The sequence below is a fragment of the Aphelocoma coerulescens genome, chromosome 1, assembly GCF_041296385.1.
Source record: "Aphelocoma coerulescens isolate FSJ_1873_10779 chromosome 1, UR_Acoe_1.0, whole genome shotgun sequence".
In the NCBI taxonomy this organism is placed as follows: domain Eukaryota; kingdom Metazoa; phylum Chordata; class Aves; order Passeriformes; family Corvidae; genus Aphelocoma; species Aphelocoma coerulescens.
In genome coordinates this window covers 7,939,663-7,964,015 of record NC_091013.1, presented here as the reverse complement: position 1 = coordinate 7,964,015, position 24,353 = coordinate 7,939,663, and the positions used below count along the sequence as shown (strand labels likewise).

Sequence of the window (24,353 nt, the reverse complement as noted above, 5' to 3'; positions counted from 1 at the left end):
TATAAAATGGTTAGGTTATGCCAAGGGACAGCGCTGGGATCAGGTGTTCCCTGCCATGGCCCTATTTTTAGAGCACAGACGCCCAGGGCAGGCACACACACTCGCATTACAGCAGCATAAGGCTGTTACTGTATTTGAGCACCAGGCAGGAGCCAGCGTGGAGAAGGCCCAACTGTACCCGGTGGAGGCGGGGGAAAGCTGACTAAGCAGAGATGCTCGGGAAGCACATGCTCAGGATTCTTTGAGGAGGAGCTGGCCAGAAAAGGAAGCCGTGTCAATCTTTTGTTTGCCCGAGGGGCTCGGCGAGAAGTGAGGTGTCTGCCACACACCCCGGGAAGTGGCACAAAGCTGATTTATACCGAGCTTAAGCCATCCAAGCATTACACAGCTGATCAGATAAAGATGTCTGTAACAACTGCTTTTAATGTTCTCCCTTGCCTTAAATTTTCTGGCCCACCTCTTTTTGCTGGGAAAACCAGGGGATGAAAGCAGCTGGCACTATAGAGTAGAGGTGCCTGTGTTTCAGTTCCTTGCAAAGCTGGAGACGGTTTTAAAAGGAAATCCAGCATGCACATAAAAGCTGTGCAGGAGAGACTATCATCCTCCTTACCCAAAATCTGGAAAAAAGATGTCGGCAGATGTATTAGGACTAAAAACTCCCTGTCCTGGGCAGAAATGGGACTTCAGCTTCCAGCAGCAGGCAGCTTTTGGACCCTTCTCTCACCTCTTGGCTCAGCTACAAAATCACCTTGCCCACAGGAACAGCCCCACTGTAAAGCCACACAGTACAAACGTCTGGCAGGAGACTCACCAGCAACGCACCGCGAGAGGCAGCAGCTCTGAGTCTTCCAGGGCACCCTCAGAAATGAGACATCGTTCCCCCTTACCTTCAGCCTTCAGGACAATGGAGAAACTTCTTCCCAGACTGACCAGGCGCTCTGCTCAAGACCCTCTGGGTGGGGTCCTGGCCCTCATCAGAAGAGCAGTGTGATTTAAACACCTCAGAAGCAATTGACTATCATAGGACATACTACTACTCTTAACAACAGCCCCAAATTAAAACTCAGGAGTTTGAGTTCACAGCAAGAACTTCCTTCCACAAGGGGAAGGCAGAGAGGGTCTGCCCAAGCCCAGAGAGCCCAGCCTCTTAGGTGCAAGTTCCCAAGCTATGCAAAAGTGACATTCTGGACACTGTCCCTTTAGATCCCCCCAAAATGTGCTCATAGCTTTAATGCTCCACGTTAAAACTAAAGCATTTCCCCTGCTACTGTTTTCCTCCACTCTGCAGGCTTCATTGAAAAGAGAATTAGCCAATGGAAGTTATAAGGATGTCAAAGGAGGGAGAATGACCGAACCTATTCACAATTCTTTAGCAAAAAGGTGGTGCAGAAGGTATTGTGAACACCATTTTTAAACCTCTGTCCCACCAAAAAAGCCTGCCTGATGTTTTCTTGCAACATTGAATTTAGAAAGCCAATACAGATTGTATTGGCCCAGATTTCATCAGCTGCTTTGCCTGCACCTCTACCAGCCCTGCCCCACTTCAGAAACTACTACTCCCTCCTTTCATAAACACTAATGAGATGAAGCTCATGTCACAACCAGGCATGGAGTTAATGGGAGTCACTTTAGCCTCTTCATTTCTCAACAGTTTTATTGCCTTTAAGAAAATTTTTGTAAAATATAAATACAAAGGCAGAAGATTTACTTACAAAGTTAAAACACAGATCTCAAACATGAACACACAATTCAGAAAATTTAGTTTATGTACAGTTTCAAGCAACTTCAACATATGTTAGTTTTTCAATATTTTACAAGGTACAGAAAAAATAGTTCAAAGTCTTCTTTAAATAAAGAGCATAAAATGTTTAAACATATATAAACAATCCGGTTTGATGTGTGAAAACTAAATTTCACAGCTTTTAAATTAGGATATAAAAGTTCTTACAATTAGTTGATGCGTATGGATATGGTTTAATTTATATTACAAACTATTGAATTATATTCAATAGTGCTTACCTGGCCAAAGCAGGTAATTCTGTAAACAAAAAAAATGAAAATAATATCACCAAGTGCCTTACCGAATTCTATCTCCCAAACAAGCCACACGACTTTGATCACATCACCTAGAAAAAGTATGTTCTGTGTAATCAGTGCTTTGTATGAAACAAAGTCAATGTGTGTGGGTGTGTTCTTTAAAAAAAAAATGTGTTCCGAGTAATAACAAACTTATCCCAAAGCCTGTGTGCATTTAAAGAAACATTATATAACAATTTTGTAAAAACTGATTGAATTTAAAAAAAAATTCTTCCAAAATCCATCCAACTGGAATTCAGATCTCTTATATAAAGGAAAGATATTTTCATATTTAATAGTGTCCTTTCTTTACAGAAACAATTTCATTTGAACACATATACATAAAGAAGTAACTGTATAGAGCACTGTACATTAAATGGCCTGAAGGTTCACCAGAGGATGTCGAAGGGAGGGTCCTCGTGCGGATGCAACCAGTGAAGCTCGGAGCCGAGCAGAGTCTTGAGCTCGCTTGTGAACTCTACCAAGTCCAACAGCTCTTTGCTCTCTGGGTTAAAGGCTTCAAGGTCCGTAGCACAAGAGAACAACTGGCTGAGGGAAGTCTGTTTGTAAAACTCTGCCTCCGTGATGGTGACGACTTCCAGGTTGGGGAAGTTGCAGCGGAAGATGCGAGATGACATTTTTAGCCTCTTCACCACGTCCGAGAGCAGAAGCCAGTTCCGTGGTCTGCGGAAGCAAAGGAGAAAGGGGCTCCAATAACTGACATTAAGTCACAGGATTGCTCCAATAACTGACACTAAGTCACAGGACTGCTCCAATAACTGACACTAAGTCACAGGATTCTTGACTCTTCCCCACACCACTCTGTGTCAAACCCTCCCCAATCCCACAAACGACCCCTCTGAAATCAAGGCTGCTGCCCAGGGGTCAAATGCAACACATGAGCAGGTGTGTATGTATTTATTCAGAGTACTGCTGCCTGCAGCTTTGAGGAAGGAGGGATCCAGGCACACAGGGGCACTGGAACCTATAAAACCTGGGCTCCTCAGTGCCCATGTGGGCCAGTAGCCACCCCAACTCATACAGCTGAAGGTTAGCCCAGCTGAGCCCAACTTTCAATCTGCAAATTAGTAGATGACTTATAACCACAAAATTCAGCACCTCTGACTTCCAGAGATGCCAATATTAAATAAGTCAACAGTGATTTTTTGTCAGATAAACAACACAGTTTTTAAATTCAATCTTTGCAGTTGTCTACTTCAGAGAACTTAAGTTATATTCATCACATAAGTAACAAAATCATGCTAAAACCCACACTCCTGCATGATCAATATTTAAAACTAGCTGTCGTCAAAATCGGTGCAAATGGTGAACAACAGCTGTATACAAATCTAATTTATATCTTAAATATAATAGATAATACAACTTTCCAGGTCTTTGCTTATTATTAAGTATCATAGAATCTTCCCTAAGAAGCTTATTTGTTTATTCCAATTCAGAGCTTTAAACCAGTTTTGCAACAAAGTCTAGAAAAGCAGCAATGGTGTCATTTTTTCATCCACAAAAGCGTGTCCACTCAGCAGCAGAACAGGAAAGCCCACAAAATACAATTAACACCTTACAAACATGGTATCCAAATTTAAGTGCTAGAAGCACTTCTATTTTGGGAAGTTATAAACAAGATGCCTGTCTGGGATGAGGAAAGGGATTTGTGTTCAAACGTCACTTGTCCTGCTTCGGAATATGGCAGTAAAAACTCGGCCCTGACAAACCAGACTTTTCCCCTCTCACCTCCTATTAGTTTATTTCCAAAAAACCCCAGCAGCTAAAATACTGATCTTTCATTTATGTTAAAAATGCATGTCTTGTGCTTTTCCCCACCATCACAAACTGCCACCAACCCAAGCAGGACATCCCATGTGTTTTTACCCCAAAACCTCTATTTGTTCTTACCCCTGAGAGAGACACACTTGAATGTTGTAACACGGTAAGGGAGGCTCATCCAAAAATTCAAATTCAAACACATCACTGAAGCCATCTTCATCTTCATCACCTGGGCCAGGAGGATTTGCCAAGACATCAAATCCAGATTCATCTTTTGGATCTAAATAAAATTGAATAAAGGTGCTAAGTCAGCAATGAAAAGACTGTTGCAGGTCTTGCTTTTTTCCCCAGTAACGTGATCTGTAAACAAAATCAGTTTGCTTCCTTCCTAGCTTCCTCCACCACAACAGAACAGCCCCCTCCACCCCCACGTGCCCCATGTTTTTAAAGTCTCTGCATACAAAGAAATAAAGGGCAACATTTGCTCACCGCACACAGAGCTGCCATAGAAATCCCAGTACAAACCAGGGTCATCAACACTTCGACCTTGCAGGTCAGTTAAATACTCTGGAGAGGAAAAAACAACAACAAAAACATACTGATGAGAACAAAAAGCTGGCAAGTTTAGCAGACCGTGCGTCACAGAGCCTCAATACACGTCCTCCATACCTTCCATCAAAAAATCCTTCACCATATTCCTGGCACACATGCTACAAACAACAGCATATACACGCCATCCCCCCACATCAAATAATGACGCACCACATCAAAGGTCTAACGGGGACAGATCCAAGCCTTCAGCTTCAGAAACTGAGAGCAGCATCTCATTTTTGTGAAGATGGATGTACCACATTTTTTTGGCCTTCACATTTTACTCTGGACACCAACTTGAGGGTGAAACTGTGGCCCCCAAATAAACGGATGAACAAGGTTTTTCCACACAGATATGTTCAGAAGGTGTAGCTCTCTTCTACAGATATAATTTGGGAGATTTACAAGCTGAATTGGTGAAAAGATACTGGGATTCAGGATGCTAGGAAGTCAAAGATGCTGGACTTTGTATCAGACTGGAGTCTTGATACACTTATGTGCGTTCTATATGCACCCTTTAAACAGGTAAACAGGTGAGTACTTAAACTCATGGACTGTGAATGCTCAGAGGTAAGTTATTAGGGAATGCAAGTGTCTTCATCCAAAACTAAGAGAAAAAAAACCCTAAAACCATGTTACAACATGGACATGTTTAAAGACAAGAGCCTTTAATGTAGTTTTACAGTATTTCAGATATAAAACAAGGCAGAACTGGCAAAACCAAAAATAGTCTAAGATAAAAAGCAAGACCATGGGAAAACATGAGTATGTTTAACAAACAGCTATTTGAATTGGCAAGGTTCTTGTTTTCACATTTCAAGCAGAAAACTGAAGGCACCGAAACAGCCCACTGACCTCCTACCCACCTATCAAATCTGACAGTGGAATAATCCTTATGACTTATTAAGAGTTTCAATTAGAAGGAGCCCCCAAGCATGGCTGTGCTTCCCAGCTGCAGCCTCTGGGTTTTTGCAGGCACAGAGGGAGCTACTGCAGCCCACCCCATGGCTCCTTGGCATGAAGTCACCCCTGCCAGGAGGGAGGGACTTTGTGGGACAGGGAACAAGCCCCCATCTGCCAGGACCAGAAAGCCCCATGCAATGTGGGCACAGACCTGTGAGGAAGGTCTCCATGAGTTCACTGTGGGTCATTTTCACAATGGTCCTCCCAGAGTAGGTTGCAAGTGTTGGATCAGCACCATAGGACAGTAACAGGCGGACAATTTCCAAGTGGTCGTTTTCGACCGCGTCGTGGATTGGTCTGGTGTGAAGCAAAAGAAAAATCACGGTGTTACATTTTGACTCAACAGTATTATGCAAATGTTTTTGACAAGAAACTTCTGACTGTAGATCAAAGTTATTTATAGAAAGTAACACTATTAATACAGCTGCCAATCATCTTATTGTCGGTTTTACTTGCACATCATCCCCTCCCCTCTTGTCTTCAGTCAGATTGCTCAGGGCAGGTATTTCTGTTACGTCTACTCCTTGCTGTACACATTTTCGAAGGACAGTAAAATAATTACACCGCTGTAACAGAAAGCAGGAGTTTGTGTGAAGCCTCACAAACATCATTTTGCTGCAAGTCACTCTACCGTTCCAAATCTCTGCCAATTTAACAGTGTGTTGTGGAGTAAGGCTCATTCAGCCTGCCTCTGGGCAAGCACGGAAATCAGTTACCCAAAGCTCCTAAATTACACACACAGAAATAAGTTATGAAAATTTGCTAGGAATTAAAGTTCCGTGCAGAACATCCTCTTTAAACAATACTTGTGAATATATTTGCAGCACAATTCAACCCTTCTAATCAGAGAACAGAAAAACATGTTATTTTAAGCGTAGTCCACCCAGAAATTAACGCATTTTATGCGGCATGAGCAATCTATACAAGCTCAGACATAGATTTTGTGAGCCTTCAGAAGGATTATTCATTAATACACAGCCCTGCAATTCCAGGTTTAGAATTCCTTATCACTAATTATAAATCGCATTAACTTTTGCCTTTAAAATTGATTATACGTAACGGGGAGTTGTCTGGAAGTAGAACGCATTACCCTTCAGACTAATGAAGATGTGTTAAAGTCCCATCTTTTCCTTAGACAGCAAGAGCAGGGAACTAAAAGCAGAGTCCAATGTGTGGACGGGGATCATGGCAATCCAACTCAGCTCAACACTCCTCCTTTGGGCTGTCAATACTGCTACCCCCCAACAAGGCTTTCAAGCTCTCAGGGAGCTTGTATTTAAAGGCAAGGAAGGACTTTAACTGGGATCACACACAGCCTTCCTGAAAAGCTTTCACAATGACGTTAAAAGGGGAAGTCATCTGGAAGCACAGCCAAGCAAACCTCTCCGCTCCATCTCCCCATCTGCCAAGCAACGCGCTGCTGACAACAGGGGCTTCAACTCTCTCCTGCCAAGAGGTCACATCCCACCACTCCTGCCTCACATGGCAATGTCCCCTCTATGTCACCACTGCCTTGGCGTGACCTGGCATCCACGTGAGCTCAGGACAGAGGAGGGGAGGATCCAAGCAGTCAGAAGAGAACAGCACACCACTGTTTTCCCATCTATCACACAGCACTGCTGGTAGGAAGGGGAGGAGGGGGACTCTGGTAAGTCTCTAAAAGATGTTCCAGATGTATTTACTCCAAGTACTTTCCAGTAGGCTGTGTGTGACTTAGGGTGACTAACACAGGCTACACGTGAAGGGTTCTTGCTTGCCCCCACCTTGCTGGAAAGCTGCATGTCATACTGGTTTTGACATGTGAACAAGAGACTGACATGAGGAGGTGCACTTGGGGACCTGGTGGCTTGTTCCCAATGGAAAGAGGGCTTATCCCATGCTGCCTGTCTCCTATACACCCCACGCCACCAACAGAGTGAAGAAGCAGGTGATCCTCGAGCTGCTGAGCACAGTCCTCCAGTCCAGCTTGTGCCAACCCTCAGACCCTTGGCAGCAGAGAGCACAACACATGGACGCCTTCAAATCCCAACACATCACTCTTCGGAAAGCCACCTTCACATTTTAAGACCAGAGAGGTCCATGAGGATCAATTGCAAAGGGTCAGGATATCCCTTTCTCAGTTTCTGAGGGAATGTCTCTAACATAACACTGAAACCGATGCCTTTGAGACAGACAGTGCTGGAGGAGCCAGCATTCCCGGGATGCTCTGCAAGTCTCACCTTCCCACCTCCACCTACTGACTCAGTGCTTCCCCACAGGGGAAGCATCACATCCAGGATCTGGTCAGTGCTGTATCACAGTGTCACATCCCAGGTGACACCAAGCAGGAGGCAACAAATAACAGAGGTGCCGACACAGAGGATGCAGAAGTATCGGGTGTTCCTTGCTGTCAGCAAGCATCTGAGGCCTGAGCTGCTGGGTCACGGCACTCTGAGCAGCTACAGCAGCAAAGGTCAGCCTCCTGAAAAACCTCCTGTCCTCCACTGGGCACGAAGCATCCCTGGCTGAAAGTCTGGCAACAGGCGCCGGGAGCAGACGAGAGTTACGGCTGTTGCCAAGTGCTGGGAATGCTCTTTCTCCCCCACTCCCTCGCTTTACTGGAGTCTTTAATTTTGAACTCTTTTTAAATTTTATTTCAGAATTACTATTTTCTGGTTCTGGGAGGGGGTTGAGGAGTGTTGTGGGATTACTGGTTTGCGGGTTTTCTTGTTTGCATTTGGGTTTTATTTTAAACTGACTTACCTAAGTGGCTTTTGAAGCAGTAATGAATTCAAGATGATCCCTTAACTTATTAAAAACAGCATCTAAATCACCGCCCAGTGTTTCAATTGATTTAACGACACTCAGACGAGTTTATTAAAGGGTGCCTGGGCATTCCCCAGGAAGGAAAAATTGCAGCACATGGGCTGTAACCCTGTGATGGAACCTCCTTCTCCCTTTTTACAGGTCACCAAGCCCAACGTGGTGCTGCAGACAGAGGCAGCAGGGAAGGCAGACCCAGATTCGTCATCTAAGAGTACACAGGGAGGCTGCCCGGGCAGAGAGGGGAATTTATAGAGGCATGGGGAAGGAAAGGCGTGTAAAGCAGTACGGAAGAAGGAAGAACAATAAATAGAAGGAAGGAAAGAAAACACTGGCAGGGAGGGGGGGGAAAAGGAGATTCCCCATAGATAAGTTAAGGGAGAAAAGGCCAAAACAGAGCACTGACAGACTCTTTTACTGGCTAGAACAGCTTCTTGGCAAGCTCAAGAGCGGGACCATGCAAAGGCACAGCTATTCGTTTGCTTCTCCCAGCAAGGCCAGCAGAGGAGGGAGTATTCTTCAGTCTTGGCAGAGTTTAACCATCCTCTTTGTAGGATGCAAAAGCAACTACTGGAATAGGCAACTTTTTCAGAAGTGGGGAAAAAAAAGATCCCTGGGAGTCCTCTCCTGGGCTGCTTTGCCCATACAATCTCTTCCGCCCCGAGCTTCGTGGAAATAAACACTCTCTATCCCTAATGGTGCAGTTAACGTAGCACAGCTCGTTTCTAAAACAAACCCTTCAAAAGGCCCCAGAAGGATCTGGGGACATTCAAGAGCTGCAATATCCTACGAAAGACACACATCTCAACCCTCTCTTGTGTACTGTCGAATTCTTCCTACTATTTTTACCACCACTAGAGTTAGGAAAACATTTCACTGGGGGTTTATCATTCCACCACCAAAATTATAAACTATTTAGACCAGTCAAGGTTTGCTCTCAGCCTTCCAGGCACCACCAGAATTCTCCTCACTGCAGTAAGAGGTCCTGTAACTCGCCGAGCAATGCCATATTTTGGCGTTGTGTTTTTGTTTCCACCCGCTCCGTTACGCAAGGCTGCCCCACGGAAGAGGCAAGGCACGAGTTGCAGGAGGGCAGCTACGCAGGCTGACTCTTCTTTAACGCAATTAGCTGCTGGAAGGTATGGCTCTGCCAAGACCAGCTGAAAGGACACAGGAAGAGAGCCATCTTGGCATGGTCCTCGCAGGGAAAAAAATAAAAAAGGCTGAGCTCATCAGCTGCCAGCGGGAAGGATACAGCAAAACTGGCTGCGGAGAGAGAATCTAGCGAGCGAACTCTGAAGCAACGTGAAGCCCTCGCTAATAGGCAGGGGACGCCTGTATTTCTGGCATGTGGCTTTGTTTCTATAGTGGCACGGGTTCAGCTAGGGCATGCTGCAGAGGTAAGAGGAGAGGAACAGCGAGATGAGGCCAAACAGATGCGGCAAACAGCCTTGCTCGTGTCAGTTCCAACACCCCTTGTCGAGCTACTGCACTTTCTGGGGTCCTGTCAGGGAAGGGAAGCTCTCACCTCTTAAGCACGGTCTATTATTATTTATAGGTAAGACGATTAAGAGCCCTCAGTGACTGCAGCACCTCGGAGACAGGTCTTAAAGATCTCCGGGTTCTACAATAATCTTTGATTAGGCACTAATTGAGCAGCAGAGTGCTTGTGTATGCAGGGTCTGCAGGCACTGCATGCGGTCTATCAGCACAGAGTTTAAGGGGAAAAACATCCAAGACCTACCACATTTAGCCTGGCCAGATGTGCTGTGAATAGGGCAGAGAGGGACATCCTGTGCCGAGCTGCGGTGAAGAGAAGGGCTGCACCATTCCCAAATGCTGTCACCTCCTTGCCCCTACACCACAGTCTGGTGCTTTGTTTGATTCTGACTTCACCGAGATTCCTGATACTATCAGGAACCAGAGGCTGAACGCCTGCCTCATCCCAAAACACACACACATGCAAAGCCAGCACCCTGATCAGAGCACCCGCAGCACTTCAGACAGGACTGAGAGATGCACAGAACTTCCCTGCATCCTTCACATTCACGTGGACATCCTGTACAGACCAAAGCCATACATATCCTCACCAGCCACAACTTATCAGTGTCCTCCAAAAAAGCTGACGGCAGAGGCAGCAAATAAGAGCGCCCAGAGCTTCAGGTGACCCCTCACTGCCACAGCTGCACTAACACAGCACACGCAGTTGCATCACAGTTACATCACCCCTGTGCACTGCTTGACATTAACTGAACAGAACTACACACAACCACTGTCACTGTCTGCAGCCTGAGAGCTCCCACAGCACGACCAAAAGTACCTCTGGATAGGTGAGGTGGCAGAGAGGAAAATAAAAAGCATATTAAGAGTCATTAAAAGAGCAGGGGAGGAGGACAAGTCTTTATGGTGCATTTGGTGGGTTTTTGGGTTTTGTTTTGGGGTTTTTTTGTTCTTTTAAAGACTTTATTGTATTTCTAAGCGTTGAACATGTTCAGGAATTTAATTTTAAAATCAACACAGCTGAGGAAGACTGACACATCTTTCCTCCTAAAAGTTAAAGGAGAAAAACTTTCAAGAGAGAAATGGGACTTGTCTTATGAATGTCCTGTTTTACTCTACAGAAACAGAGAAGTCTGGTTCCGCCAAAAGGCAGTGCATTACACAGACCCAAAGTTCCTTACAGAAGCTTCTGCTCTCTCCTGCCCAACTCAGACCATCTTTCCTCCGTATATCAGTTGTGTTTTGGATTCTTGCTGTCTGTTGGGCAGCTTTCCAAATGAAAAGTAAGTCTGCCCTCAGAAAAGAGAGGCAACAGCACGCTGAGTTCTGACATTATCATCTATGATCAGATCATCATTATGTTCATTTCTAAAATCCATTTTCCCCAAAACAACTTTTCAGGATACACTGGCCAAGTTTCTTTCTTGAAAATCAGCTCCGTCTGTGACTAGAAATCAAAGGTGGACTCTGAACTGGCAGGTGATTAAGACCGATCAGACACTTCCCGGGGATAATTTTCTATATAGGTTATTCCAGCAAGTGAGACAAAAATAATTTAGGATTCTTTTTACGGCAACTCGCTGCTGTTGGCACAGGTCACGTATTAAAGCTGAAGGCAGCAGAAAATGCGAGGCTGTTTGGCAGCCTGGAGAGCTCAGAACTCTTACAAAGAAGTGGGCGACAGAGGAGGAATCTGACAATCCAGTCAGGGTTTTAATGTTTCTCCAAAAAGCTTTCCTTTGGGCTGTAATGAGCTGGTGATGGGCCGGTAACAATGGACCATCATGAACTTTTAATGGACCATCCTAACCAGCCCTCTTTTTGTTTTCCTGACTCCTCCCTTCCCAAGTTAATAAATAAAGAGCTTAAAAACAAAAGAAGCAGGCTCTTAGTTACGCTAATTTTACCTCCCTGGCTATTTGGATGGTGATAGGGAAGGCGATAAACCATTTAAGATAACAAGCTGCAGGAGATTGGCAGAATACAAAGCGACCTGTCCCCAAAATGCATAGACTAATGCTCTGCATATGCTCAGGACAAGTTACCCCAAGGTCAGCCTCGCAGAGGTGGTCAAAGAGGTGCTTTAGGAGATACACAAGAAGCTTAAAAAAAGATCCGGAGCAGCATTTTTTTCTCCACAAAGCAAAAAAAAGAAAAGCTCACTATCTATTCTGACAGCACAGGAACTAAGCACCCCTACTAATCTGTGAAGGAAACTGAAAAAAAAAAAAAGGCTAATTCGGGATTAAAAAAAGAAAAGAGAAAAAGTAAATCCAAAATATCAAAGGAGCAGATAGTTTAACAGTTCAGCAAACAACATTTTTATACAGCATATACAGGGCTCGCACACCCGATCGCCACAAAAGCCTGAAGTGCTCTCAAAAGTAACCCTGCTAACAAGGCAAACTCCACTCTTTTGGCACAACTCAAAGGACCTGGAGGGCACATGAGCAGGACTGCAGCTCAAGTATCACTCCTTCCTGCCCTGCAGCTGGCAATTCCACTAACTAACAAAAAACAACCAAAGCACAACTTATTAAAATTCCCAGAAGAAAAAAGAAATTACCCTGAACCCGAGTCACAACAGAAGCGTGTCCCCACTGCTTTATTAACCGGAGAGCAGAGGAGGCCAGCGAGTCCTGCACACCCCTGCCCAAGGAGCAGCAGTAAGGCAGCGCTACCTGCTTTGAGCGTCAGAGGGTGGGATGGGGGGACAAGGGGAGGATAAAGGAGAGGCACAGAGGGAAGGGAGGTAGTGATGACCCGCGGGTGGGCCAGGGGTGCTGCTAACCTGGTTCCATCCTGAGCACTGCAGTTCACATCCGCGCCGTACTCGAGGAGGTGCCGCACGATGCTCAGCCAGCCCCTGGCACAGGCCTCGTGCAGGGCACAGTAACCCGCGTTGTCACGATGATTCACATCACACGCCTTGTTTTCCAAACAATACAGAACCACTTCCTGGAAACAGGAGGGAAGACAGATGAACATCGAGTTATTTCTTGCTGTGTAAATGGCGCAGATTTCTCTGCTCGAAGGAAAAAGGGGGGGGGGAAGGGGGCAAAAACACAAAATCCGTATGATATGCAAAGTTTCCCTCTACGAGATGGGCCAGTCGAGGAAAATAAAAGGGAACTGTTGACAGTCCTGTCTGTTCAGGAGACAGCAGACCACGACCTTCCCAGGCAGGCTAATTTGGGCAAAGTGACATCGAGTGCTCCATGACCCACAGAACCCTGTAACCCTCAACATCAGGAACTGTCACAGGGGGAGAATGTGAAAATTTCACAGACAAAACTCATGATGATCCACTTCTGAAAACTTCCACACATAAAGCTAGAGGGAAGGTTGTTACTCTTAAATCTGCATTTTTAGCAGAAAATTCTGCGAGTGTCACAGCAGCACAGCCGACATCAGTTTGATTTTAAAAAGTGCATGACCCGAAACATTTAAGACACACAAAGGATGGTTTGCTATCAGCAAACAAAAACCAGCCCGGCTCTATCGAGATCAGGGAAATCCCATTTTCACCCACCCCGGTTTTCTGCATGCAGAACTAAAGCCAGGCGCCAGGTTCCAATAACGAGCCCGGCGCCGCAGGAAGCCATGTGAATTTAACACAATTCATCTTGCAGTCAAATACACCACGCTCCAGAGCCTGGGCCAGACTCAGCTCTGCGCTGCCATGCAGCCTTGGAACAATGACTGCTCCATCACTCAACCAAAAATTTAGGATGGTGCGAGTCTTCCTCGACTTGTGTCAGATGCAGAAGCAAGCAAAACAAACAAAAAAAAAAACCAACAAAACACATTTCTAAGAGATGATGAATGCATAAAACAGCCCCCACGTTCCCAGATTAGTGGTAAACCATTCATTTTGCATTTGAGTGACATCCTTGCAAAGCCAGATACAGCACGGAGGGGGCGAGTGCTTGTTTAGCCAAAACAAGAGAATAAAACGGAATTGTCGGGCGCAATGCATTTGTTCTTCCCGTTTCAAAATAAACCGGAAAGCCCGCAATAATCTGTGCTCTGGGTACACCTGACTCGAGAGCCGGTATCCAGGATACAGCATGAAGCTGCTCTTTTAGCAGGCCCTCACTAACCAGGCTAGAGCTGGGAGCTAATGAGCTGCCTGTCCCAGGCTCCAGAGCACCCCCTCCACCTGCCACCAGGGATGCACCCACCTACCCCTGATGCACCCCCCGGTTTAACCCGGGACCCCCACAGTCCCACCTCTCACCAGACAGGGGCTCTGAATGCTCCTACTAATCAGCCCAAAGGCCAGAAATCAGTCCAGAACGGATGCTCTTTACCCTGCACATGCTCAAGCCCATAAGAAAGGGCTGTGCAAATTATACTCCGGAGGTATGAATTTTCCTTCAAAACCAGACCACCCTGCCAGGCAAATTAGCAGATGGATATAGGTAGCAGAAGCAGCTGCTGTATTCAGCTCCACTTTTAGCATGCAGTCACCATTTAAAATAGATTTTGCAACTCAAAATAAAAGATGTTTCATCTATTTTTGTAGAAAGGAAAGGCTCATCCTAGGGTGGAATACCTACTACTGGACAAAAAAGCTAATTTTGTCGGGCAATTCTGTGTTAAGAGGCTATAAGAAGAATGTCATTAACCACAAAATGTAACCATAAAGACCATAAAACTCTACATTGTTAATTAATTAAATGCCTCATTAACTTTTTTTAACATGATTTATTCAATTTACAAAAAAATTAGCCATCACTGCTGAATACAGGAACATGTGGTGCCACAAACACACTTTTGGTTTCACAAGCATTTCTCACTAAGGTTCGGGGAAGGCTGTGAGAGTTGCCACAGGGCACTTTAATGTCTGTTCAGGTGCTCTATTTAAACCAGCAATCTGAAAATCACTCACAGTTCATCCAAAGAGTCAAACCAGAACATAACCAGACACCTCCACCTCTTGCTGCTTGCAGTTTCTTAGCCAAACTGCAAACAGCAACGCCAAAATGTGCACATATGCATGATCCATCCTCATATGCAAGGAGCTGCCCTTCTTAGGTACTCCTTTACCAGGGGAAGAGGTCTGCATCCCCCATGCTCCAAGAAGCACTATTCCCCCCACATCCAACCTGGAAATGCCCTTGGGTGAGGCATTATATGCTGAGCCTGAACACTTCCCCCAGCACCACAACAAACCCCTGAAGCATTGCCCGTTCCTGGGCAGGATGCAGGAACGCTAGGGGAGCTGTGCAAGGGTAGGATGATGCTCTGGAGCTCCTGCTCCTGTGGCAGTGACACTGGGAACTCCCCGTGCCTGGATAAGCTCTGCCTTCACATGTGTTTAAACGCCCTACCACACACCACAGACTCCACTAATCTCACTGCCTTCCCCGGAAGGATTTAACACCAAACTGATGAACTTCCCAAGTCCACTATCCACTGGTTTCACCCCAGCCAGTAGCCAAGCCCCAGGTAGCCACTCATTCACTCCCCCACCAGCAGGACCAGGGGGAGAATCAGAGAATCACAAGGGCCAAAGGTGGAAAACTCAAGGGTTGAGATAAAGACAGTTTAATAGGGAAAGCAAAAGCCCTGCAGACAAGCAAAGCAAAACAAGCAATTCATTCACTGCTTCCCATGGCTGGGCAGGTGTTTGGCCACCTCCAGGAGAGCAGGGCTCCATCACGTGTATCAGTGACTTGGGCAGACAAACACCATCACTCCAAACGTCCCCTCTTTCCTCCCCCAACTTTATACACTGATCCAGGATGTCACGTGGTCTGGAATATCCCTTTGGCCAGTTTGGGTCACCTGTCCTGGCTGTGTCTCCTCCCAGCCTCCCATGCACACCATGTGTACGTGCCACACCAGTGTGGCACTAGGACAAGCAGGAAAGGCCTTGGCTCTGTGTAAGCCCTGCTCAGCAATAACAAAAACATCCCTATATTATCATCACTGTCTTCAGCACAAATCCAAAACACTGCCCCATACCAGCCACTGGGAAGAAAATTAACCCTACCCCAGCCAAAACCAGCACATCCAGAAACACACCAAAAAGCAACACGAGGCACAAAGACAGCCAGTGTTTCCTCTCATGGCAAATTCATTACACAAGTCTTTCGTAATTTTTTTTCCCAAAAAGACTCTACGCTCCCTGTAATTCCCACTTCACAAAAAGTAAATTACAGTTTTAAGACTACCATTATCTCAAGTCATTTGTTTTAAATGGGGGAAACAGAACGGATTCAAGAGTGCCCATACCCTGGGATGGGTTGGTAACATCCTGCTGAAGCATGGCCCGGCGCAGAAACCTAGGAAGGAAAAGGCAAAGCTTCCCACCAGCCTCATCAGGGATTTCCAGGGCCAAAGACCATTTGCTGCACTGTCTTTAAGTAGCCTTGGTGGCTGCAGCCCTGCAATTTATCTGACCAGACACAAGCCATGCTTGTCCTTCGGCATTTCACACTTGCGTCAGCTTGACACACCGAATTATATCTGCTTGTGTCCTGCTTGTGTCCTGCTTCCTACGATGCACATCTGCACTGTGGGACTGAGAGAAGGACAGAACCTCGTGGCCTCACAGCATTTGGGCTCCCCACAGGTCCCGGAATGATACACACAGCCTGCCTGCACCTCTGCGTGCTGAAGGCTTTGGAGTGGGATCTCTGCACAGCCTCAGGGCATCCCTGCTGCAAAGGCAGGCAGGCTGCCAAGGGCAGGCACGAGCTCATCCGGTCTCAGGGCAATACAGCATTCCTGCCAGGGCTCAGTGGTGCCCTGCGGTGCCAGCCACTTCCAGCTCCGAGTCCTGAATCAGCACTCGGCTCCCTCTGGGAGCTGTGGCCCTGATGATGCAAACTCGTCTGCCTCTCCTGCCACCCAGCTGGCGAAGGGCTGCCAGGCTGCCATCAGAGCAGCCAAGGGAAGCTCCCATGTGCCCCCAGAGGTTGCTGCCCTGCTAACAGGGGTGGCAGAAAACTGACCTGTGTACTTGCCACAGGTCACTGACCAGCATATTACCTCAACTCATGCAGGTTTTTTTCTTTTTTTAATAGAGGAATTACTGACTTCTTGGACATTCTCTCTCTTTCTGCAGACAGAAGAAATTCAGCTTTCTACTAACTGCAGTAGTCTCGTCACTAGCAAGAAAAACCCCTCAGCTACGGAGCTTCCATGGATGATTAAACTATCACAGCTCACCATGGGCCAAACAGCTCCAACAGGGTGGCACAGCCACCCCCACTCTGAGCCTTGAAAGACATGGACAACATCAGATTCTGGCAGCAGTTTGGGTGCATGGACTGGGCTCTTTCCCTGCCCCACACTCCTCCAGCAACAGAACTGACTCTGCACAGTCAACACCACCCAAACAATCAAATCAAATGGGCTGAATATTTAAGCCTATTAAAAGCATGGTGTTCGCTTGAACTTTTGGGTGAATTCAAGTCAGAAAATCAAAATCCTCAACCAGCTGATACTGGAAAGGCGTGGTGGCACACAATGTTACCTACACCTTGGTGAGCCTGGGTATCCCCACCTTCCTGCAACCAGGCAATGCAGCAGAGAGCTCCTGCTATCAAAGCAAATGGAGAGCCCTGGGTCCCTGCTTGAACAAGATGTCAGCCCATCGTTAAGTTCGGGAACTGCTCCCATTGAGCAGAGGTGCCAGGCACAGAAAGCCAAGTGCCCAACAGCCTCACCCTGACAGAGCCCATGCAGGAAGAAAATACACACTGACAGTTTGGAGCACATCCTACAACACATTTATATTTTGAACCCACAGAAAATAAAACCATTTAAACTATGGAGAATCCCACAGCAGTGTTGTAACAACCACTTCTCCCAGCTAGAGCTCAAGTGCCCTGAGTTAGAAGAAGCTTTTGTCTAAGGTAAACGAGACCTTTCCAATAAACCCTGCCTTCCAGAGCTGGACAAGGCCTTGCTCCACACAAAGCTCTCTCCAGCTATACAAAGGGCGTTTCAAGGTTTCAGCAAATCCCCAAGGCTGGGCAGGCCCCACCTGGACCTGGGCTGATGCCACCTTCCCACGTGGGGCTCAAGCCCAGCTCCATGGTCCAAGCAGCCCTCTCACCAGCACGGCAAACCCAGCAGCCATGCCAAGGGCAGCAGTCGCTCTCTGCAATGAAACACCTCTGCACCAGATCTGAAATCGAGCAACAATGGTGCTCATACCTACATGCCCATATTTCCCCAATAAAAGCGTGCTTCAAAACGGCAGAGCTAAAGGATTCATCGGTTTCTGATTTTTGTAGCAACAGGGGGTCCCTTTCATTAGACAACATTGTTCCAGCTATACCAAGCAGCTCCAGACGCTGAGTATAAAGCATGCAGAGTGCTCCTATGATGCGTCTGATCATGCAAGAGGACACTCCAAGCGCTACATCCTGTGTCACATACCAGATACTCCTTGGAGAGAACAAAAAATAAAACCCTTCTCCTAAACTACACGCTCTTCACGAACAACAAAAGCAGAAAACATACAGCTCATTAAAGATCACCATAAAGATTACTTGGGGGGAAAAAAAAAAATAAAAGACATTTGTTCTGTTTGCAGATGGTTTATATTTAAAGGGAAGTGAGGGTTACCAATAAAACTTCACCCTTTGCTCATTCCCACGGGATGCTGCTCACCCTGCATCCCCGCCAGCTGACCCAGCAGCGGTGGGGCGTCATTCCCACAGCAACCTGCCTCCAAACCCCACACGCCAGGGAAGGGAAAGCAGCAGGCCAACGGGCGCTACAAGTTTCAACGACCCAACTGAAAGCTGCTACTTCACAGAATTTCCATCTATAAAACCAGGAAAAGGATTTTAACTTTTGAAATATTAAAAAAGCCCATCATCCCGCAGGGCGCCGAGGGAGCCTTACCTCATAGCCCAGGCGTGCCGCCCGCTGCAGCAGCGTCTCCCCCGCGTTCTTGTTGACGATCAGGCGCCGCGCTTCGGGCGGCATCGGCCGGCTCGGGGTGGTGTCCTGCGGGGGGCTGGCGATGGGCAGCTGCGCGGGCTGCGGGGCGGGGAGCAGCGAGGGCGTCTGTGGCAGGCGCTCGTACGGCTTCTGCTCGTACGGCTTGGCTGGCGAGGAGTCGCAGTCTGAAGTCGGCTCCGGTCGCTTCCTGACTTTCCTCGTCACCGTTACCTGTCAAAACCATTATGGTGGGGGGTTTTTTAATCTCTGTTTGCACGGTACAGTGATGGGACTGTGTTTTGTCAGCAAGGAATTACACTTTTCTACTCAGATTTGATTTTTTAAGAAAGACCTGCTACAGCTTTTAAACACAAGATGCTTCACCCCTGCAACAACTAAGGTTAAGAAAAGCAAACACAAAATGTGCACAGCATCCACAGACGAATCTGAACGCAATGCCCGCTACCCTGCATGCACGACAGCGCGTTAGTTTTAAGCAAGCTGGCTCTGCCTTCTCAGAGGCCGGTGGACAATTAAGTCTAAATAAAGATACCTTATCTTCAGCATTTTCGATATCTGTGGTGTCATCCCCTGTCAGAGATGACCTCCTTCTCCTCTCCTGCAGTGCCAAGTGTTTTGTTTTACACTGACGTTTCCCTGATGGCTTCTCACACTCGCTGTATTTCGGCAGCAGAGATGCATGTTGGAAATCCTCCTCTTCGTCTGTGTACAGCCCATCTGTCTTCCGGCTTTCTTTAATTTTCTGCTGTTTGGCAGCCAACCTCGAGGCTGGAGTACAGCTTGGCTGAGCCTGCCTTTTGCTGTTTGCATTGGTGGATGAAAGGCTCTTCATGTGCGGAGACACCGGGAATACGGGCAAGCCTAAATGGGAAGGAAAGGCATTACACATCGCATGGTGCGTTAAAAGGAAAATGCATTGCTAGCACTTAGCACAAGCTCCTCGACTGCTTAAGAGATCTACAATTACATTTTCAAATCATTAATATTTTAAGCGTTCCACATCCAAACTGTAAATAGCATCTCGCCCGTTGACGCTACGCTAACAGTTATCGGGCTCTAATAAAAATCCCTGAATGAAATGCCCCGCGCAGGTGCCGGGCAGCGCCAGGGCCGTAGGGATGCATGCCAGGCCAGCTTGGCAGTGCCACAGCCCGGCCACCACGGGCGGAGTGGAACCGCTGCAGCACCGCCCCACTGGGGGAAAAACTCGCCTCCTTACCTGGGACTGGACTGCCTGATCTGAAAGGGAACCAACTCCTCCAGCAGCCTGGGCCCAGCCCGGCTCGTCTCAGTGGGGTTTAAGGGCAGACACAAGGATGGCAAGGGAAGAGGGAACAGGAAGAGAGGTGGGAGCATGGATCAGATTTTAATGGGACAGCACAGGTGAGAACACTGAGCTTAGCCCCAGGATGGCCGTAAGACAGGGAACATCTCCTTGGCAGCATTCTGACTTCAAAAACAATCCAAGAGAAGAAAGACTACTCAAGGAGCCATCCTTAAGAAGCCCTGTGCAAGCTCTCTATCAGAAAGCACATGGATTTTGCAAGAAAAGCAACCAGATGTTTTTTTCCCCCCAGAAATCCATCCAGAAGTGAGTCTTTCTGGGACATTGGGACAGTAAGGCCAGTGCTCTGCTGCCTGTGGCAGGATACTGGTAGGGCTGGGTTTTCTCTGGGGGTTAGCTCCAGCAAGCTGGATCCCACAATCTGGGCCACATGCAAAAAGCATGGTTAGTTTTGGGTTTTTTTTCAGAGTGCAAGCAGGCTTACAACAAAACAAGGACAGGAAACTTGACTTTTTATAGTCTGAATTTCCCTTGGGAAGAGAATTGAGGTGACCTCAGAACCAACTCCTCTGCAGAAAAATTAAAGGTTGCTGGAAAGGAAGGGACACTTCAGCCAAACAGTACCACACCACCAAGGGAAGGTGTGGAAAAAGCCCTGAGAACTTGGAAGAGGCTCCCTTGCTCCAAGAAGTCTCTTATGTGATGCTACTTTCAGAACACAAGAGATGGCAGGAGCAAATAAGCAGGTGCTCAGAGGAGAGATGCCCTTACTTAAAGAGATTTGGTCTGAAACTAGTCAGTAAAAAAGAAAATAAAATCTAGAATCCTCCTGGTGGGCAGTTTCACACTTTAGTCTTCCTTTAAATAGATCTGTGAAAGCAACTCACAGAAGGCTTTCTAGATTAAGGATGAAAACAGAAATCCCTCAGTTCTTCTGAGCCACTTTCTAGAAAAAGATGCATACCACGGCTTGCCAAGCAGATGTCAGGGAATTTATGGGACACATGATGTGCAGATTGTTCAGCAAAAATCATATAAGTTTTTCAGGCTTTGCAACACTGAAGGAAGGCACCTAGTCATAGGCTGAGCCTATAGATGCACGGCTGTCTTTCCAACTCGGTAGACAGCACAAATTAAGGAGTGTTTAATTCTCATGTTCCCAACTAACCTAATTGAGTAACGTGAAAAGCACAATTCCAATACAGAAGTACCATCATTACCTACTTAATCACTTACTAAAAAGAAAAAACCACGGAAAAGATGCAATGCAGCAGTGAGGAGCTCTGGTGAGTGCAAAAAGAACCAACTGCTGCATGCAGAAGAACTACAATAGAATGAAAAACTCACAGGTCTGGCGAAGGACAGGAATACTGAAAGGATGGAGGGGAAAAAAAACACAGGAAGCTTATCTCAAAGAACTGCAGACTTTCCCATGCAGAGATGCCGAGGCATTGAAAGCAGAAGTTTAATCACCACAAAACCTGTGTACTCCTGCCTGCAAACTCATCATCAATTCTGCTTCACTTTGACCCTCCACAGTGGTGACAGCAGGCACCAGGCTAAACATGCACTGGAGCTAGGAGATGGAGAGTAGCTATGCTATGCCCAGGAGCTTCAGGATCAGTAACACTGCAAGAGGCCAGCACTGTACAGAAAAAGCCAAGCATCAGCCTGGGAAATGCAAGACAACACGGGCAGAAAAGCAGCAAGTGGTTAATCCTGAAATCCCACCCCGTCTTTCTAACCACGTGAAGGTAGAAGAAAAACAAGAGTGAGGACGAATATACCTAAATATCCACGGAAAAAAAGAAAACCCAAACTAAAACCCCCAAAAAACTCAGGCCTCTGACTGATGTGGGTTGTGGCAAGTCTGACTCAGAGCAGGACCTGTCTCCCTTCCCGCAGGAGCGGGCTGCTGAGAGGTCCGTGCGGAAAAGCAGCTGCTGCCGCGTCACCTGAATGCTCGCTTGTTCAGCTCCCACCCCAGCAGCTGCCTCCTCCTGCCTGCCAAGCCCGGGGCCACCACGCTGCCTGCAGCCCCAGGCAGCTCCGAGGGGCTGGCACAGGCTTCCCAGTGGGAGAGATCCTCCTGGCTCCTCTCCTCAGGGCTTTTGTTTCCGCGCTGTTCGAGCTTTCTCCCCGCACCGGGTGAGCGGCTGTGGCTCCCCGGGGGAGCATCAGCAGAGCTGGCACTGCACCGCCAGCAGCACAGGGTTATTGCCCAGCTGGGACCCCCACAGAGACCATGGCTTCTGCCTTGGTCATGGGGCTGGGCAAGCACTGTGATGCCCTGAGGCTGCAGTACCCCCATGTTCATCATGGACCTGCTGCACCCCAGAGACCCAGCACGGCAATGTCACTTTGCAACAGGATCACAGAACCACAAAATGGTTTGGGCTGGAAGGGAGATTGTCCCTTAAAGATCATCCAGTTCTAACAGGGACACCTTCCACTAGACCAGGTTGCTCAGAGCCCCATCCAACCCGGCCCTAAACACTTCCAGAGATGAGAGATGAGGCAGCCAGTTTCCCTGTGCAGCCTGTTCCAGTGCCTCACCACTCTCACAGTCACGAATTCCTTCCTAATAACCTAATCTAAACCTACTCTCTGTCAGCTTAAATCCGTTAGCACTTGTCCTATCACTAGATGCCCTTGTCAAAAGTCCCTCTCCAGCTCTCTTACAGCCCTCTTTAGGTACTGGAAGGTGCCCTATGGTCTCCCCAGAGCCTTCTCTTCTCCAGGCTGAACAATCCCAACCCTGTCAGCCTGTGTTCATAGCAGAGGTAATCCAGCCCCGATTATCTTCGTGTCCTCCCCTGGACTTGCTCCAGAGCAGGTCCACATCCTTCCCACGTTGGGGACCCAAAAACTGGACACAGCACTGCAGGTGGGATCTCACAGGAGCAGAGCAGAGAGACAGAATCACCTGCCTTGACCCGCTGCCCACACTGCTTTGGATAAACACAACTGGGGGGACAAGCCCAGAAGTCAGAAACATCCACATTCCCAGAGATTTGCAGGCAGGGGTGGAAAATCATCCTGCTAATGTTAGACTAAGGCTTCAGAGGCACAGAGGCAACCCTCATGTCCTGTTACAGCCTGTTCCTCAGGATATAACCAGCTGCCCAGCAGCAGAGACTACCACAACTGCAGGCAGTGCTTGAGCACAGAGAACAGCTGTTCCCAGCCCCAAATTAAATTAAAAAAAAAAAAAAGCTGCAAGTGATGGTGTATATTCTCACACTGACAGTCTCTGCTTGCTTAAGAAAAGTTTGAGGACTGGTCCTGAGCAAGACAGACAAGCTGGAAGTCTCCATCCCTATGAGACTGTCATGCAGAGGATGCTCTGTCATACAAATGTCCTCATCCCAGTCAACTAAGAACAAGGAGATAAAAAAGTTTACACTTCAACAGGGCTGGAGAAGTACCAGCAAAATTATCTGGATGATATCCAGTGTCTTTGAACAATGAATAGCGAGGTGCAATTTAGTCAAGTTTATGGTTTTATAGCAGCTTCCGAACCTAAGAGTTTTTTCATAGCCATAGGGCAGCAACTGAACCTAAATGCCTTTGGGAATGGTGCATAAACTGGGAGCCACCTCTTTTTCTTTCCCAAGGCCATAAGCCTGTCACTGCCACAGGAGGCATTCCAGGGGAAAGTGAGAGCATCCTTACACAGTACAGCTTCTTGTCAGTGACCCTTGTTTAATCTCTACAAGGTATCCCTCTCTGAAAGTACAAAGGTGAGGGGCAGGGGTGTTTGAGCTGACACCATGCCCGCCAAGGCAGCACATAAAGCAAGGAAATAAGAGTCAAAGCTCCTTTTAAACCAAGTTTTGATCTCCTGCTCCACAAATCCTTTTGGAGAACCTTCCCCATCAATAAGCATCAAAGTTTGGGGGTTTCTGCCTCAGATAGTCCTACCAAGGAGAAGGATAGATGAGGAGCTTTAGGACCGAAGGGAAGCTGATATTTTTGCCTGTGACTGTTTCACAGACACTACCAAGGAAAGTCCTCACTGGCACAGGATGATCTGGACTCGGTCCTCTCCATGGCACGGGACAAGAGGATCCACTCTCCTCATGCTTCTCTCTTTAAAGGGGATCTCAGCTGAAGTACAGGTTAGGCCAGCTGGAATGTGAACATCTTCCAGTCAATGAAGCTCCCAGGCTTGTGAAGGAGGAAGGAGCCCAAATGCCATACATGGAGCTCTCACTCCCAGAAATAGTCTTTCCTCAAAAAAAAGCAGAGGGCTTGAAGAGGTAAGAACAGGAGAAGAGAAAGAAAAGAAAAGGGCCCTGTGGACTCTGTGATTCCATTCCCCATCAGTTCTTCAGCCAAGCTACAGAGCAAAATGTTGCAGGGAAGGAGAAAAGCATCAAAGAAAATGTGCCCAGGGTCTGAGGACAGTGAAGACAGGAGA

At 47.2% G+C, this 24,353-nt stretch overlaps 1 protein-coding gene across 6 annotated transcripts in view; it reads right to left on the bottom strand.

The window, feature by feature from the left end:
• Positions 1-1,636: 1,636 nt before the first annotated feature.
• Positions 1,637-24,353, bottom strand: part of BCOR (BCL6 corepressor) — a 58,793-nt gene continuing 36,076 nt past the window's right edge. For all 6 annotated transcript variants that reach the window (XM_069028070.1, XM_069027993.1, XM_069028213.1 and 3 more), the window contains 7 exons: positions 19,178-19,506; positions 18,586-18,855; positions 12,506-12,672; positions 5,564-5,709; positions 4,348-4,425; positions 3,988-4,138; positions 1,637-2,760 (listed from right to left, as the gene is read on the bottom strand). In XM_069028070.1, the coding sequence (XP_068884171.1) occupies positions 2,466-2,760; positions 3,988-4,138; positions 4,348-4,425; positions 5,564-5,709; positions 12,506-12,672; positions 18,586-18,855; positions 19,178-19,506 (1,436 nt within the window). In that variant the 3' untranslated portion in view covers positions 1,637-2,465. The remainder of the gene's footprint in view (positions 2,761-3,987; positions 4,139-4,347; positions 4,426-5,563; positions 5,710-12,505; positions 12,673-18,585; positions 18,856-19,177; positions 19,507-24,353) is intronic.